We start from the raw sequence: 14,122 nt of genomic DNA, 5'->3' as shown, positions 1-14,122 counted from the left end.
CCTTTGGTAAAATTTCTGTTCAAGGAATTTTGGAAAATTAGTATCCGCTATTTAATCACTGAACTACCTCTGTGCTATCATTGGAGCCTGGGGTGACCATATAAAATATTAATCCTCAAGAATTTCCTTGTAATTAACATTCCTCCCTCTAGAGTCCTACCTTCATTCTAGCTTTTTTTTAAAAAGTGAAATACTTTAGTACCTCTGCTTTTCCTTTATTTTCGAAAGGAGAGTCTTGTGACAAGTTTTAACTATTGGCTTGCTTTTAGTAGGTCTTAAAGCTTTTGCTTTGCTAAGATTGCTGCAGTACTATTGCTTCCTATTCCTCTGCCAAGGTAGTGTCTTCGGCCTCAGCCTAATTTATCCCTTGCTAGTGCATTCACTCCTTTGTACTGTGGTTGTGGGATCCAATTCTGGTGCAAGATGCTAGCAGGACTACCGTACTTCTACAAGATTGAGAATTTCTGCTACAACTCAGAGCTGGACACACATGGAAAGGAAGCAGGAGTAAATTGACATGAACTAGTGATTTTGTTGATAGGAGGGAGGGGGAAATAACCATGTAACCAATATTGAGATGAGGCATCACTTAAAAGATGAGATCTAAAAAAAATTGTCCATTTACAGGCACTCAAATTAAAATATCGTGGTTTTAAAACCACACCAATTGCATTGAGCAAACAAATATATATCCATCAGAATGTCTGAAGAAAATTAGAACATGCTGACAATATCACAATATTCTGCAAGCTCTCAAAAGTTTGCATTGGCTGTCAATTGTTATCTATATTCTTAATCCTTCTAATCTCCATTTTTACACCATGTATTTTTCACGATTTTTCTGTATTACAAGCTTGAATTGTACAATGCTCTTTCTTGCTTCAGTTTTAGGCAAATTTCAAGACACCATGGTTGCCGACCAAGACAAGTTCATGTTTTTGATAAACTCTATTCTCTCCCAAATATATTCAACAACTCCCACCCAAGTTACAATTCTACAAAGTACTGACTCGAGTCATAAATGTATTTTGGCATCTTATCCCAGACAACACTGTGGATGGAGCTTCCATCATTACTTTACCTTCCTTTCATTCTCCTGTACTTATTTTGTGGGCTATAAAATATCCAATATCAGAGCACTTAGTTCACAACTAAATCTTTGGGAGGGGGGGGGGGGAATGTCTGTCCATCTTCAAGAAGCTTATCTAATTGTTGATTAATCACTCCTATCCTTTCTGGTTTCTCCATTCCATTACATTTCTTTGAGCTAGCAAAGTTTAATATCCAACCTTGCACAGCTAAAACCAAGTTGTTGCCAAAGCTATGACATCATACTTGTACCAGGAGCAATCTCTTCCTAGTTTCACTGCTTCTCAGCCCTTCAACCCACCCAGTATTTTGTGCTACAGGCTGAGACTCTCAGTATTGGCCAGCCTGCTCCTTTCAGAGCAGTTCAATACACCGATTCAGAATTAATTTCATATTTCAGACTGGGGAATTAATGTGGTCCATCAGGCTAGAATGGGGTTTTCACCCCTTGTGCTATATCATCTTACCAGACAACAGCAGTGGATCTCTTTCTAAGCCCTTCTTCACATGGTCAGACTCCCCAGTCAGGGAACTTTCATCAATCTTTAGGTCATTTCCATGAATAAGCACACCATCAGCAGGTAGGAGGTCACCTAAAAACCAGAAAGGCACAAAATGTTAAGATAACCACAATTGCCATGAAGCATCATTTACCAATATTGGATATTTGATTCGTTGCATATTTTCCTTAATGTGTGGAGGTCTTGCTTCTGCAGAGGAAAAGCACTGGCAACAGCATTCTTTAAGAAACATTTGCTCTGTCTTGTGACCTACACATTTTGATGTGACTGCTCTTAGCTCCCACCAATCACTGACCTTCTACTTGCTCCAGCTGCAACAGCCCCTATTATACAGTATAAAATCCATCATCTTTCCACCTCTTTAGCTTTGAGAAGTTGTACAGATCCAGCATGCTAATTTTTATTTTCTCATCGCAGATGCTGCCAGACGTGGAGTTTTTCCAGCATTCAAAAGGAAAAGAGACGGCAGGTCCAGAAACCCAGCACTCCTTGGAACTGTCTAACAGGTATGAAATTAGATGTCTATGAAGTGAGCAATGTGACTGAGTCAGGGGTAGATGACTCGAGGGAAAACCACAGTACCATGGTGCTCGAGGTTACTTTGGGAAAAGAGGGGAGGCTGGAAGGCAGATTAGAAAGATGGTGGTAGTAGGTGACTCAATCGTTCGAGGAATAGAGAGTCTTGTTTTCAGCCGAGATTAAGAGTCCCGTATAGTCTGTTGCCTCCCAGATGCAAAGGTTTGGGGCATAATGGATCGACTGGAAAAAATTCTGGAAAGGGAGGACGATCAGCCACGGGTTGCAATTCACAGTGAGGGACAACTTGGAGATCTTGACAGGGAATGGATTTAAATTTGTAAAGACAGGGGATTGGGTTGACTACTGGGCCTAGTTTTAAAAATACCAGAGAATGCAAAAGAGAGATGGGGAACAGGGAAAAGGAGGTGAGGGAAAGCTCGAGTGTTGACAGTGAACAAAGAAATGGTTGCCTCCCAAAGGGCAAGAAATAGATAAGGGCAGGGTTAAAATGTAAATGCATGGAGTATAGTGAACAAAACCAGCAAACTGGAAGCAGAAATTGCTCTAGGGGGTATGAGATAGTACATTGATAGAAACATGGCTCAAGCCAGAATTGGACTGGATACTTAACACCCCAGGTTAAAGTTTCATTGTAGAAACAGGATGGGTAAAAGGGAGGTGTAGCAGTCTTGGTCAAAGATAGTATCACAGCCCTTGAACGAGATGCATTTCCAGAATTAGAATCTGTATGGTTGGAGGTGAGAAACAGGAAGGGAGTTGTGACCTTGTTTGGTACTTATTAATAGACCTCCAAATAGTGAGAGAGGAAGTGGAAGAGAGTATTTGTAGGAAGATTATGGAAACCTGCAGGGCAAGTAGAGTTTGTGAAAGGGTAGAGTGTGGGGCACAGAAGGGGAGAAATTCCTACAGTATGAGCAGGAGAACTTTCTGGAACAGTGCATTTTCAGTCCTACCAGAGGGAGCTGTGCTGGATCTGGTCCTAAGAAATGAGGCAGGCCAGGTGGAGCAGTTGGGAAATACTGATCATAAAACAGGTTGAACATGTTTACAAAGGATTAAAAAAAAAATCAGCCACCGATAAAAATCTCAGACTGAAAGAGAGCAAATTTTAGGGGTCAAAGTTGAACTGTAGCAAGTTTATTCAAAATTCAGGATGTAAACAGTGGATGAAAAATGGGACATTTCAAAAGAGATGAAACTATCATCTTCGGATCAAGGCTGTAATGAGGTCAGGAGTGAGACAGTCCTGGCAGAACCCAAACTGGAGTGATGAGGTTCTTATTGAGCACAAGCCACCTGATAGTACCATCACAACACCAAGTGGCCTGTTGGAGCAGTAATTAGGCAGATTGGGTTAGTCTCTTTTCGTAGAGAACACAAACTTGGACAATTCTCCATGTTTAGTAGATGCCAGTGCTGCAGCTTGGCTAGGGCGATGGCTATCCTTGAACACAACTGCCATTGTGCCTCCACAGTAAGAAGTCTCAACGCCAGGTTAAAGTCCAACAGATTTATTTGGTAGCAAAAGCCACTAGCTTTCGGAGCGCTGCTCCTTCGTCAGGCAAGTGGGAGTTCTGTTCACAAACAGGGCATATGAAGACAAACTCAAATTTACAAAATAATGGTTGGAATGCGAGTCTTTACAGCTAATCAAGTCTTAAAGGTACGGACAATGTGAGTGGAGAGAGCATTAAGCACAGGTTAAAGAGATGTGTATTGTCTCCAGCCGGGACAGTTAGTGAGATTTTGCAAGCCCAGGCAAGTCATGGGGGTTACAGATAGTGTGACATGAACCAGAGATCCTGGTTGAGGCCGTCCTCACGTGTGTGAACAGAATTCCCACTTACCTGACGAAGGAGCAGCACTCCGAAAGCTAGTGGAGTTTGCTACCAAATAAGCCCATTGGACTTTAACCTGGTGTTGAGACTTCTTACTGTGTTTACCCGAGTCCAACGCTAGCAACTCCACATTGTGCCTCCAAGCATTTCTTGATACTGCGTTGAGTTAACTGAATTGCTCAAAGACCTATCGTCCAATCTGTTGGGACCTCAGGAGGCAGAGATCGATCATCCACTCTGGTGAGAAGATATGCTAGGTTCTTTCCTCTAATTGTCCACCACCATTCCCTACTGGCAGGACTGCAGAGCTTTGTTCTGACCATTTATTGTAAGATTGTGTTGCAGTCCTGACAGGCTGGTACCTCATTTTAGATACGCCTGGTGCTGCTTGTGGTAAGTCCTCATTGGAACAGAGTTCATCTCTTTGATGGTAATAGTAGAGTGAGTGACATGCCAGGCAATGAGCCCAAATAAAATTCTGCTGATGGCCCACATGGATGCCCAGTTTTGAGCTGTTAGATCTGTTCTGAATGCACTGGTAGTGCCACACAACATGGACAATATTTTCAATGCAAAGACAAGACTTTGCCACAAAGATTGTGCATTAGTCACTTGCACCAATATGGGATGGTGCATCTACAACAGATAGATCTGTGAAGGAGAGGTTAAGTAGGTTTTCCCTCCTTGTTGGTTTCCTTCACCACCTACTGTATGTCATTCTGACCGATGTGTTCTTCAGGACTCTACCAAGAATGACCACTGAACATTCCGCAATAAAAATATATTTAGGGACAGAGGTCAACAATCAGACTCCTCCAATGATTGTGTGGGATGTCAGAGTCCAGCTAAAAATCTTTTGGACTTTTTACTGTAACTATAGGACAACCAGACAGCCATGATAATAGAAACCACCTCAAGACAAGCTGTTCACACCAGGCACTACCAATGCTCCCTGGAATCAAATTCTCCATTTTGTTGGCTGTGCCAGAGGATGGTAATAGCTACAAAGTAATCTTTTGGATCAAAGTGTCCTACTTCAAGGACACTACTGGATTATCACTACTTGGACAAGCTGACATATACAAATATGTTTCAAGCGCAAGCCCAACATCTCACTATAGAAAGGCTACATGTAGGCCGTATTTAAACAGTGAGGAACTGGAATTCCAGAGCAGAGTCAATTTGCTCGAGACTGGTGGGGAGGAAATTAAGTTGCACAATCAACCTGGACTGCTCAGATCACATCATTAGTGCTCAACCAGATGCCAAATTCTCAATGTAAGCACATATGTTGGAGGGCGAGACAAAGATCACATCCTGTCTGACAAGCAAGACAGAATAAATGCCTTGATCACCATGTACATTTATATCAATTAATAATCCATCTTGCATTAGATCTCTGATCTAGATTACAGCAGTTTATACTATCTACTGCCCACCAACTGCACTGTTCTCTTCTGTTCCTCCCTATACCCTCACCATTGCTATGACAACAATTACCACATTTTAATAAGCAGAACGTGAAAGAACCTTAATGCAAATCCGAACAATTTTACTTCAAGGGAACATCTTGGTATTTTTCCATTTAAATTCAATCTTGAAAACAACTTACAGAAAAATAAAGTGCATTAAGTAAAATAAATTAAGTACCATATTTAACTTGTGCGATGTCACCAACCACCAATTCTGCCACAGGAATCTGGATCACTTGGCCACCTCTTACTACTGTGAATTTTTGCTCTTGTTCAATTCGGTTTTGTAGACCTCGGAATTGTTTTTCTTTACTCCAATCATTGAAAGCTGTAACTAGTACCACACAGATAACAGAAACAAGAATAGCAACTCCTTCAATCCAACCAGCTTCTGCTTCACCTTCATCTTCACCGCCACCTGTTCCTTGACCACATGCTGCAGAAACAAAAACAGAAAAGACATAAGGAATGGCATTGCCTACATCAGTGCATATGTGAAGTATATTCACTGTGGCATAGTATCACAAGTATGAAAACAAAACAGATCAAACCAGTGCAACTGCACTACCACCCAAACTTCAGACTGACATTTTAACAGCAGCACATGTATGCACAAGTCAGGCTGAGCAGAAAACAACAACTGCTTTTCTGTTGACCTATATAAATGGATGATGCGTGCAAGGTCAATGTTGTATCTGACTGGCCTAATTAATTGAGAAACCAATTAAACATTCAAAATCTTTCCTGGATGGTGATTTTGATTAGTCAGCCTGGCGTATGGTATGTGTTGGACACTTATTGGTTTAATTCAAACTGTACATTAGCTCAAGTGATGAAAAAGTACAAGAAATCACAAACTCTAATTAGAAGTAGGAAAAGTACCAAGTTCCCAGGAAGAAATCAGACACGATTAAATAAGCCAATGAAACGGATGGAGAATTTTCAGCCACCGTGCCAAATTTATAGTACTGAAAAGTATGCTTTCAGCAAAAACTTCAATTCACAAATGTAAAACCACCCATAAAGTAGGGAACAAAAACAGAAAATGCTGGAAAATCTCAACAGATCTGACAGCATCTGAGGAGAGAGAATAGAATCAATGTTTCAATTCTGGATAACCCCTCGTCAGGGCTCTGACGAAAGGTAATCCAGACTCGAAACGTTGGCTCTATTCTCTCCCCATAGATGCTGTCAGACCTGCTGAGATTTTCCAGCATTTTCTGTTTTTGTTTTAAATTCCAGCATCTGCAGTATTTTGCTTTTATTATAAAGTAGGGAATACTGATCGAGAATGTCAAATTATTGCATAGCCTCTTTGGAGTTTGAGTTGTGATTTGTGCTGCGTTGAAACTTGGTTTTGCTACTATCTGGCATGTGCCATGAGCGATTGCTCAGATTTATACAGTTGCGACCTCCATGATTAGCAGGTTAAAGCAGTAAATTAGATACTGCCCGAGCTGCTGAGTATTTGAACATTCTGTTCTTATTTCAGATTTTAAGCATCCGGAGTATTTTGTTCCAAACACCCAGTCCTTGCACTTCACAATTATACAGCTTATAGCCTAGGAACCTGCTTCAAGACTTTGTTTTCCTACTTGCTCTAGGCCCAGACAAGCAAGCTTACAGTATTCAGTTTCAGTTCTTGGCTGGCAACTCTGAGTAATGCCATGGGACCATCTCACAGGTCATGCATTCTTGTGCATCCATTTATTTTAAACAATGAATGGCCAGGTTTCAAAAGTTCATATCAAGACAAGGAAGTCCAGTTACTAAAATAAACTAATAGCTCCTTACTAACCATCGCCAGCACCAAAGCCATTTAAAAACACTCTTGCAGACCTGTAGTTTCCAATAATGTAGCAACGTTAGCAGAAACATCTCAGTGTTTCCAAGAAAACAAAGTTATGCAAGAGGATGATTAAAAGTTTGATTAAGGCAATAGGTTTAAAGGAGTGAGGTGGTGGAGAGGGTAGCACTGGATTGATTACAATGTGGGATGAATAAGAGGAAATGGGCCACATGGCCAAAGTACTAGTACCAAGTGCAATCAGTCTCAGATCAGTAGAAAACCTGGATATATCCACAATTTTACTTGATCCCTTGGACACATCAATCTTGACATGTTAAAGATATTGGTAAGTATAAAGACAAACATATCCTCTAAAACAGTCTTCTAGATACTGGATGACTCCCGAGGACAATGATCAACTTTGTAGTGGAACCAGTTTCCAATTTGGGAATCGGCAATGGAGCTCGCATTTAACTTTGACAACAATGCTTGGTAAATGATTTATTCTTCTCCAATCCTGTTCTTGATGCAGAGTGAGTGCAAGTGCTGTGTGTGGGAGTAGTAGCTATGTATCTTATCAGCTGACAAATTTACAGTACCAGGGCTCAAGAGAGCAGCTGTCAATTACTTCAGATCTGTATTTTTTCAATCTCTAGTTTTAACGCTGGCACTATATTTTCTTCTGTACACTGCAAAATCTAGAGATATGTGTGCAGGCATGCCAACGTCTAACTTGGGCTAGCAAACATTTAAATAGAAATACTTGCCTTCATTACTTTCTCCTGGAGGTCGGTAGAAAGAAAGGCCTAGCGATATTATGGCTGCGATTTCTAAAATAATTAAGGTTACATCTTGAAGTGCTTCCCATACTAACTGAAGAAAAGTTTTTGCTTTTTTGGGCGGTATAAAATTCTCTCCAAAAACTTGGTGCCTTCTGTCGAGGTCGGCAGGATTTCCAGATAAACCTATGGGGAGAGAGAGCAGCAGAATGAAATGTTTCCTTTTCATACATCCTACTGCAGCAAACACACTAAATTTAATGTTCTTAAATCCCCTCCCCATTAACAGGAATCATAAAAAATAGTCAATTCTTTATAACAATTGAAAAGCTGTTTTCCGGATGCTTTTTTTTTTTGCAGATGGTCACATTCTGACCTTCCTGTGCAACCTGCATGCTTCTTGGCAGTAGACAAGGTTTTATATAAAACTACAACGTTGAAAATAGCTTTTCAGAAGTTACAACATGATGTAGAATAAAAGTAGCAAACAAATGCTGAACTGAAGGAGACAAAGCTCCTAAACCCAATGGATTTTCTCATTAAAATCAGATAGGAGTAAAAATTCCATTAAACAACTATAATTGGTAAACACTGCATTCAAGCATTTAAAGCCAAATCAGTAACCCATTTTCCAGATCCGTTTCTGGCCTTTTCCCCCCTTTGTTCTTTAAAGGAGCAAATTACCAAAGCCTTGAGAGAATCTAAAGGTTTGCCTGGCATCACATCATCCAAAATATTAGATTTGAAGACTATAATCACAACCCTTACTGCTATCAGAATCTGCATCAATGCATACTATCTATAAAATAATAAGGGGTGTAGATCAGCTAGATAGTCATTATCTTTTCCCAAAGGTAGGGGAGTCTAAAACTAGAGGGCATAGGTTTAAGGTGAGAGGGGAGAGATACAAAAGGGTCCAGAGGGACAATTTTTTCACAGAGGGTGGTGAGTGTCTGGAACAAGCTGCCAGAGGTAGTAGTAGAGGCGGGTGCAATTTTGTCTTTTAGAAAGCATTTAGATAGTTTACATGGGTACGATGGGTATAGAGAGATATGGGCCAAATGCGGGCAATTGGGATTAGCTTAGGGGTTTTAAAAAGAAAGGGCGGCACGGACAAGTTGGGCCGAAGGGCCTGTTTCCATGCTGTAAACCTCTGACATGGACCTGGTAGTTTAACCATTCTCTGCTCTCCGCCACCCCCTCCAAAGTCAGGGCACAAATAGTAATGACAAAGAACTGCTTCTTTGGCTGCAAAGCATAAGCATCCAGTGGTTATGAAAAGTACTACTCGTTTTGGTGCGAGAAAAGTCAACAGGTCCCTTAAAAAGGGAGAGAAAACCCCAAACCGGTTGAGAAATAACTTGCTAGCATGGATATAGAAGAACAAGTGGCAGTAATCAAAGAGCTTCTCCCAGCTCAGCACTTTTTAAAATCAGAAGCAGAATCTCAACAAGGTATTATAAGGTTCGATTCCCAGCTCGGGTCACTGTCTGTGTGGAGTTTGCACATTCTCCTCGTGTCTGCGTGGGTTGCCTCCGGGTGCTCCGTTTTCCTCCCACAGTCCAAAAATGTGCGGGTTAGGTTGATTGGCCACGCTAAAATTGCCCCTTAGTGTCCTGAGGTGTAGGTTAGAGGGATTAGCGGGTAAAATATGTAGGGATATGGGGGTAGGGTCTGGGTGGGATTGTGCTCGGTGCAGACTCGATGGGCCGAATGGCCTCTTTCTGCACTGTAGGGTTTCTATGATTCTATAAAGAGAAGGATGTGCGCCACAATATCAACAAACTCTAAATGAGGTTCATATGCAATTCTTCTAATGGTGACCACAACCCAGTTAAACCTTAGAAATTAACATTAAACAAATCCCAAATTCAAATATATTTACATCCTTAAACGTACAAATTAGACAGTTTTGTAGTACTTAAGTACAGGAGGCAATGGCATGGTGGTATCACTGGACGAGTAATCCAGAAACCCAGGGTAATGTTCTGGGGACCTGGGTTCAAATCCTACCATGGCAATGTTGAAATTTGAATTCAATAAAAATCTGCAATTAAAAGCGGCACGGTAGCGCAGTGGTTAGCACTGCTGCTTCACAGCTCCAGGGTCCTGGGTTCGATTCCCGGCTCGGGTCACTGTCTGTGTGGAGTTTACACGTTCTCCTCGTGTCTGCGTGGGTTTCCTCCGGGTGCTCCGGTTTCCTCCCACAGTCCAAAGATGTGCGGGTTAGGTTGATTGGCCAGGTTAAAAATTGCCCCTTAGAATCCTAAAATGCGTAGGTTAGAGGGATTAGCGGGTAAATATGTGGGGGTAGGGCCTGGGTGGGATTGTGGTCGGTGCAGACTCGATGGGCCGAATGGCCTCCTTCTGCATTGTAGGGTTTCTATGAAGTTTCTATGAAATAAAAGTCTATCAATGGCCATGAAACCATGGTCAATTGTAGTAAAGACCCATTTCATTCACCAATATCCTTTAAGGAAGGAAATCGGTCATCCTTTCCTGGTCTGACCAACATAACTTCAGATCCACAGCAGTGCAGCTTACTCTAAAGATACCCTATGGAATGGCCTAGCAAGCCACTCAGTTCAAGGGCAATTAGTGACTGGTAATAGTTTGAACCGTGCTGGGACCAGAGTCCTAGCGAATCGTATCACCAGGGCTGTAGATAGGGCTTTAAACTATTGGGGGGGGGGGGGGGGAGAGAGAGAGGGTGCAGAGGCAAGAGGAATTACGAAATCAATGGTAGAGGAGAGGGAGCGAGTGCAAGTGAATGAGGGCATTCAAGTAGTTAAAGGAGTAGGAGGCGAGGGAGAGGTTGATAGCATTTCATCAAATCGGGTCCAGATAAAAGCTGGAAGAAAGACACTTTGCCTGAATGCACGAAGCATTCGGAACAAAGTTAATGAGTTGATGGTGCAAATCAGCACTAATGGGTATGATCTAGTGACCATTAGAGAAACGTGGCTGCAGGGAGACCAGGACTGGGAGATGAATATCCAGGGGTATCAGGCATTTAGGAAGAATAGACAGGAAGGAAAAGGTGGTGGGGTAGCTCTGTTAATAAAAGATATCAGGGTAGTAGTGAGGGATGACATAGGCTCTAAGGAACAAAACATGGAATAGTTATGGGTAGAGATAAGGAATAGTAGGGGGGAGAAAGATACTAGTAGGCATGGTCTATAGGCCCCCAAATAATAATGTTGAGGTGGGGAGGGCTATAAACAAGCAAATAATGGATGCGTGCAAAAACAGAACGACAATAATCATGGGGGACTTCAACCTGCATATTGATTGGCTGACTCAAGTTGGAAGGGGTGGGATGGAGGAAGAGTTCTTAGAATGCTGTCGGGATAGTTACCTTGAACAGTATGTTACAGAACCGACGAGGGAACAAGTTATCTTAGATCTGGTAATGTGTAACGAGGTAGCTAGGATTAAGGATGTTCTTGTGAAGGACCCTCTTGGGTCAAGTGATCACAATATGGTCGAATTTCTGATACAAATGGAGGAGGAGAAAGTAGGGTCCCATACCAGTGTCCTCTGTTTGAACAGAGGGAAGTACGATAGGATGAGGGCTGAATTGGCTAAGGTGGACTGGAAGAGCAGACTGGTAGGTAGGACAGCTGAGGAACAGTGGAGGATGTTTAAGGAGATCCTTTTCAGTACTCAGCAACAATATATTCCGGTGATAAAGAAGGACTCTAAGAAAAGGGATAACCAGCTGTGGATAACGAAGGAAATTGAGAGTATTAAATTAAAGACCGATGCGTACAGAGTGGCCAAAAATAGTGGAGAATCGGAAGATTGGGAAAACTTTAACAACAAAGAACGACTAAGAAAGCGATAAAAGAAAGGAAAGATAGGTTATGAAGCTAGGCTAGCTCTAAATATAAAAAATGATAGTAAAAGCTTTTACAAATATATAAAAAGTAGCAAGAGTGAATGTTGGACCCTTGGAGGAATTTAAGAGTGGGAAATGAGGAAATGGCTGAAACTTCAAATAAGTTTTTTGTGTTGGTCTTCATGGTGGAAGACAAATAGTTTACCGAATATTAACGATAGAGGGTTGGTAGGAGGAGAGGTACTCAATACAATTAATGTTACCAGGGAGGCAGTGCTTGGTAGACTAACAGGACTGAAGGTGGACAAGTCCCCGGGCCCGGATGGAATGTATCCCAGGGTACTGAAAGAAATGTCAGAGGTAATAGCGGATGCGTTAGTGGTTATTTATCAAAATTCGTTGGATTCTGGGGTAGTGCCGGCGGATTGGAAAACGGCTAATGTTACGCCCCTGTTTAAAGAAGGAAACAGACAAGGCGGGTAACTACAGGCCGGTTAGCTTAACATCTGTAGTTGGGAAAATGCTGGTATCCATCATTAAAGAAGAAATAGCAGGCCATCTGGATAAGAATGGTTCGATTAAGCAGACGCAGCATGGATTCATGAGGGGGAAGTCATGCTTGACGAACTTGTTGGATTTTTATGAAGATGTGACTAGTGCAGTTAGGGGAACCGGTGTTTTTGGATTTCCAAAAGGCGTTTGATAAGGTGCCTCACAAAAGTTTGCTGAAGATTGGGTCACGCGGAGTTGGGGGTAGGTGGTAGCGTGGATTGGCTATCTGACAGGAAGCAGAGAGTCGGAATAAATGGGTGCTTTTCTGGTTGGCAGATGGTAACTAGTGGCATGCCGCAGGGATCGGTACTGGGCCTCAACTATTTACCATTTATATAGATGATCTGGAGGAGGGGACTGAGTGTAGGGTAACAAAGTTTGCAGACGACAAAGATAAGTGGAAAAGTGAATCGTGTGGAGGACGTAGAAGGTCTGCAGAGAGATTTGGACAGGCTAAGTGGACGAGGATCTGGCAGATGGAGTATAACGTTGACAAATGCGAGGTTATTCACTTTGGAGGAAATAATAGCAAATTGGATTATCTAAATGGAAAAAAATTACAACATGCTGCTGTGCAGAGGGACCTGGGGGTCCTTGTGCATGAGACGCAAAAACCCAGTCTGCAGGTGCAACAGGTGATCAAGAAGGCAAATGGGATGTTGGCCTATATCCCAAGGGGGATAGAAGATAAAAGCAGAGATGTCTTGCTGCATCTGTACAGGGCATTGGTGAGGCCGCAGCTGGAATACTGTGTGCAGTATTGGTCCCCTTATTTGCGGAAGGATATATTGGCCTTGGAGGGAGTGCAGAGAAGGTTCATCAGGTTGATACCAGAGATAAGGGGTGTTGATTATGAGGAGAGACTGAGCAGATTGGGTTTGTACTCGTTGGAATTTAGAAGGCTGAGGGGGGAAGCTTATAGAGACCTATAAGATAATGAAGGGGCTGGATAGGGTAGAGGTGGAGAGATTCTTTCCACTTAGAAAGGAAGCTAGAACTAGAGGGCACAGCCTCAAAATAACGGGGGGTCAGTTTAGGACAAGGTTGAGGAGGAACTTCTTCTCTCAGAGGGTGGTGAATCTCTGGAATTCTCTGCCCACTGAAGTGGTGGAGGCTACCTCGTTGAATATGTTTAAATCACAGATAGATAGATTGCTGATCAGTAAGGGAATTAGGGGTTATAGGGATCAGGCAGGTAAGTGGAACTGATCCACTTCAGATCAGCCATGATCTTATTGAATGGCGGGGCAGGCTCGAGGGGCTAGATGGCCTACTCCTACTCCTATTTCTTATGTTCTTATGTTCTTAATAAGTGCTGGGCCAGACAATGATGCCCACACCTAATGAGCAAATAAAAAAAGTGCATTTAAGAATTATGGACTGCTTTAAAGTGTCCAAACAACAGAAGCCCATTGCAACAATTTCAGAAGCTTCAGCTACACAAGGCCAAGAAGAATGAACTGGGTTCTGGCGAGGGCAAATGGTTTTGAGATAGCAGTGAAACTCCCATGTCAATGTGCTGAGTACTACTGTCCACACTACAGGTCCCTACAACCTTCACTTCATGGTGCTTTGCTCCAGACCTCAAGGGGACAGGGTGTGGGTACAAAGGGGTGGGAAAGAGAGAAATTACATTTTAATTTTTAAGTAAAATGCCTGCCATTAGATCTCATTGGAGTAGGTTAAATTACCATCAATTGA

General features: G+C 42.2%; 1 protein-coding gene across 10 annotated transcripts in view; it reads right to left on the bottom strand.

Annotated features, from left to right (window-relative positions):
* LOC144498471 (plasma membrane calcium-transporting ATPase 1-like) overlaps nt 1–14,122 on the bottom strand; it is a 111,691-nt gene that overhangs the window by 58,517 nt on the left and 39,052 nt on the right. For all 10 annotated transcript variants that reach the window (XR_013498707.1, XR_013498708.1, XM_078219637.1 and 7 more), the window contains exons 3-5: nt 8,017–8,214; nt 5,639–5,896; nt 1,557–1,682 (exon numbers count right to left, since the gene is read on the bottom strand). Coding sequence is in view for 8 of the 10 variants with exons in the window: in XM_078219637.1 (XP_078075763.1) it covers nt 1,557–1,682; nt 5,639–5,896; nt 8,017–8,214 (582 nt within the window). In the remaining 2 variants the exon portion in view is untranslated. The remainder of the gene's footprint in view (nt 1–1,556; nt 1,683–5,638; nt 5,897–8,016; nt 8,215–14,122) is intronic.

Source organism: Mustelus asterias, chromosome 9, assembly GCF_964213995.1.
Source record: "Mustelus asterias chromosome 9, sMusAst1.hap1.1, whole genome shotgun sequence".
NCBI classification, from domain to species: domain Eukaryota; kingdom Metazoa; phylum Chordata; class Chondrichthyes; order Carcharhiniformes; family Triakidae; genus Mustelus; species Mustelus asterias.
Note: the sequence above shows the minus strand (reverse complement) of the source record. Positions and strands in the feature narration are given on the sequence as shown.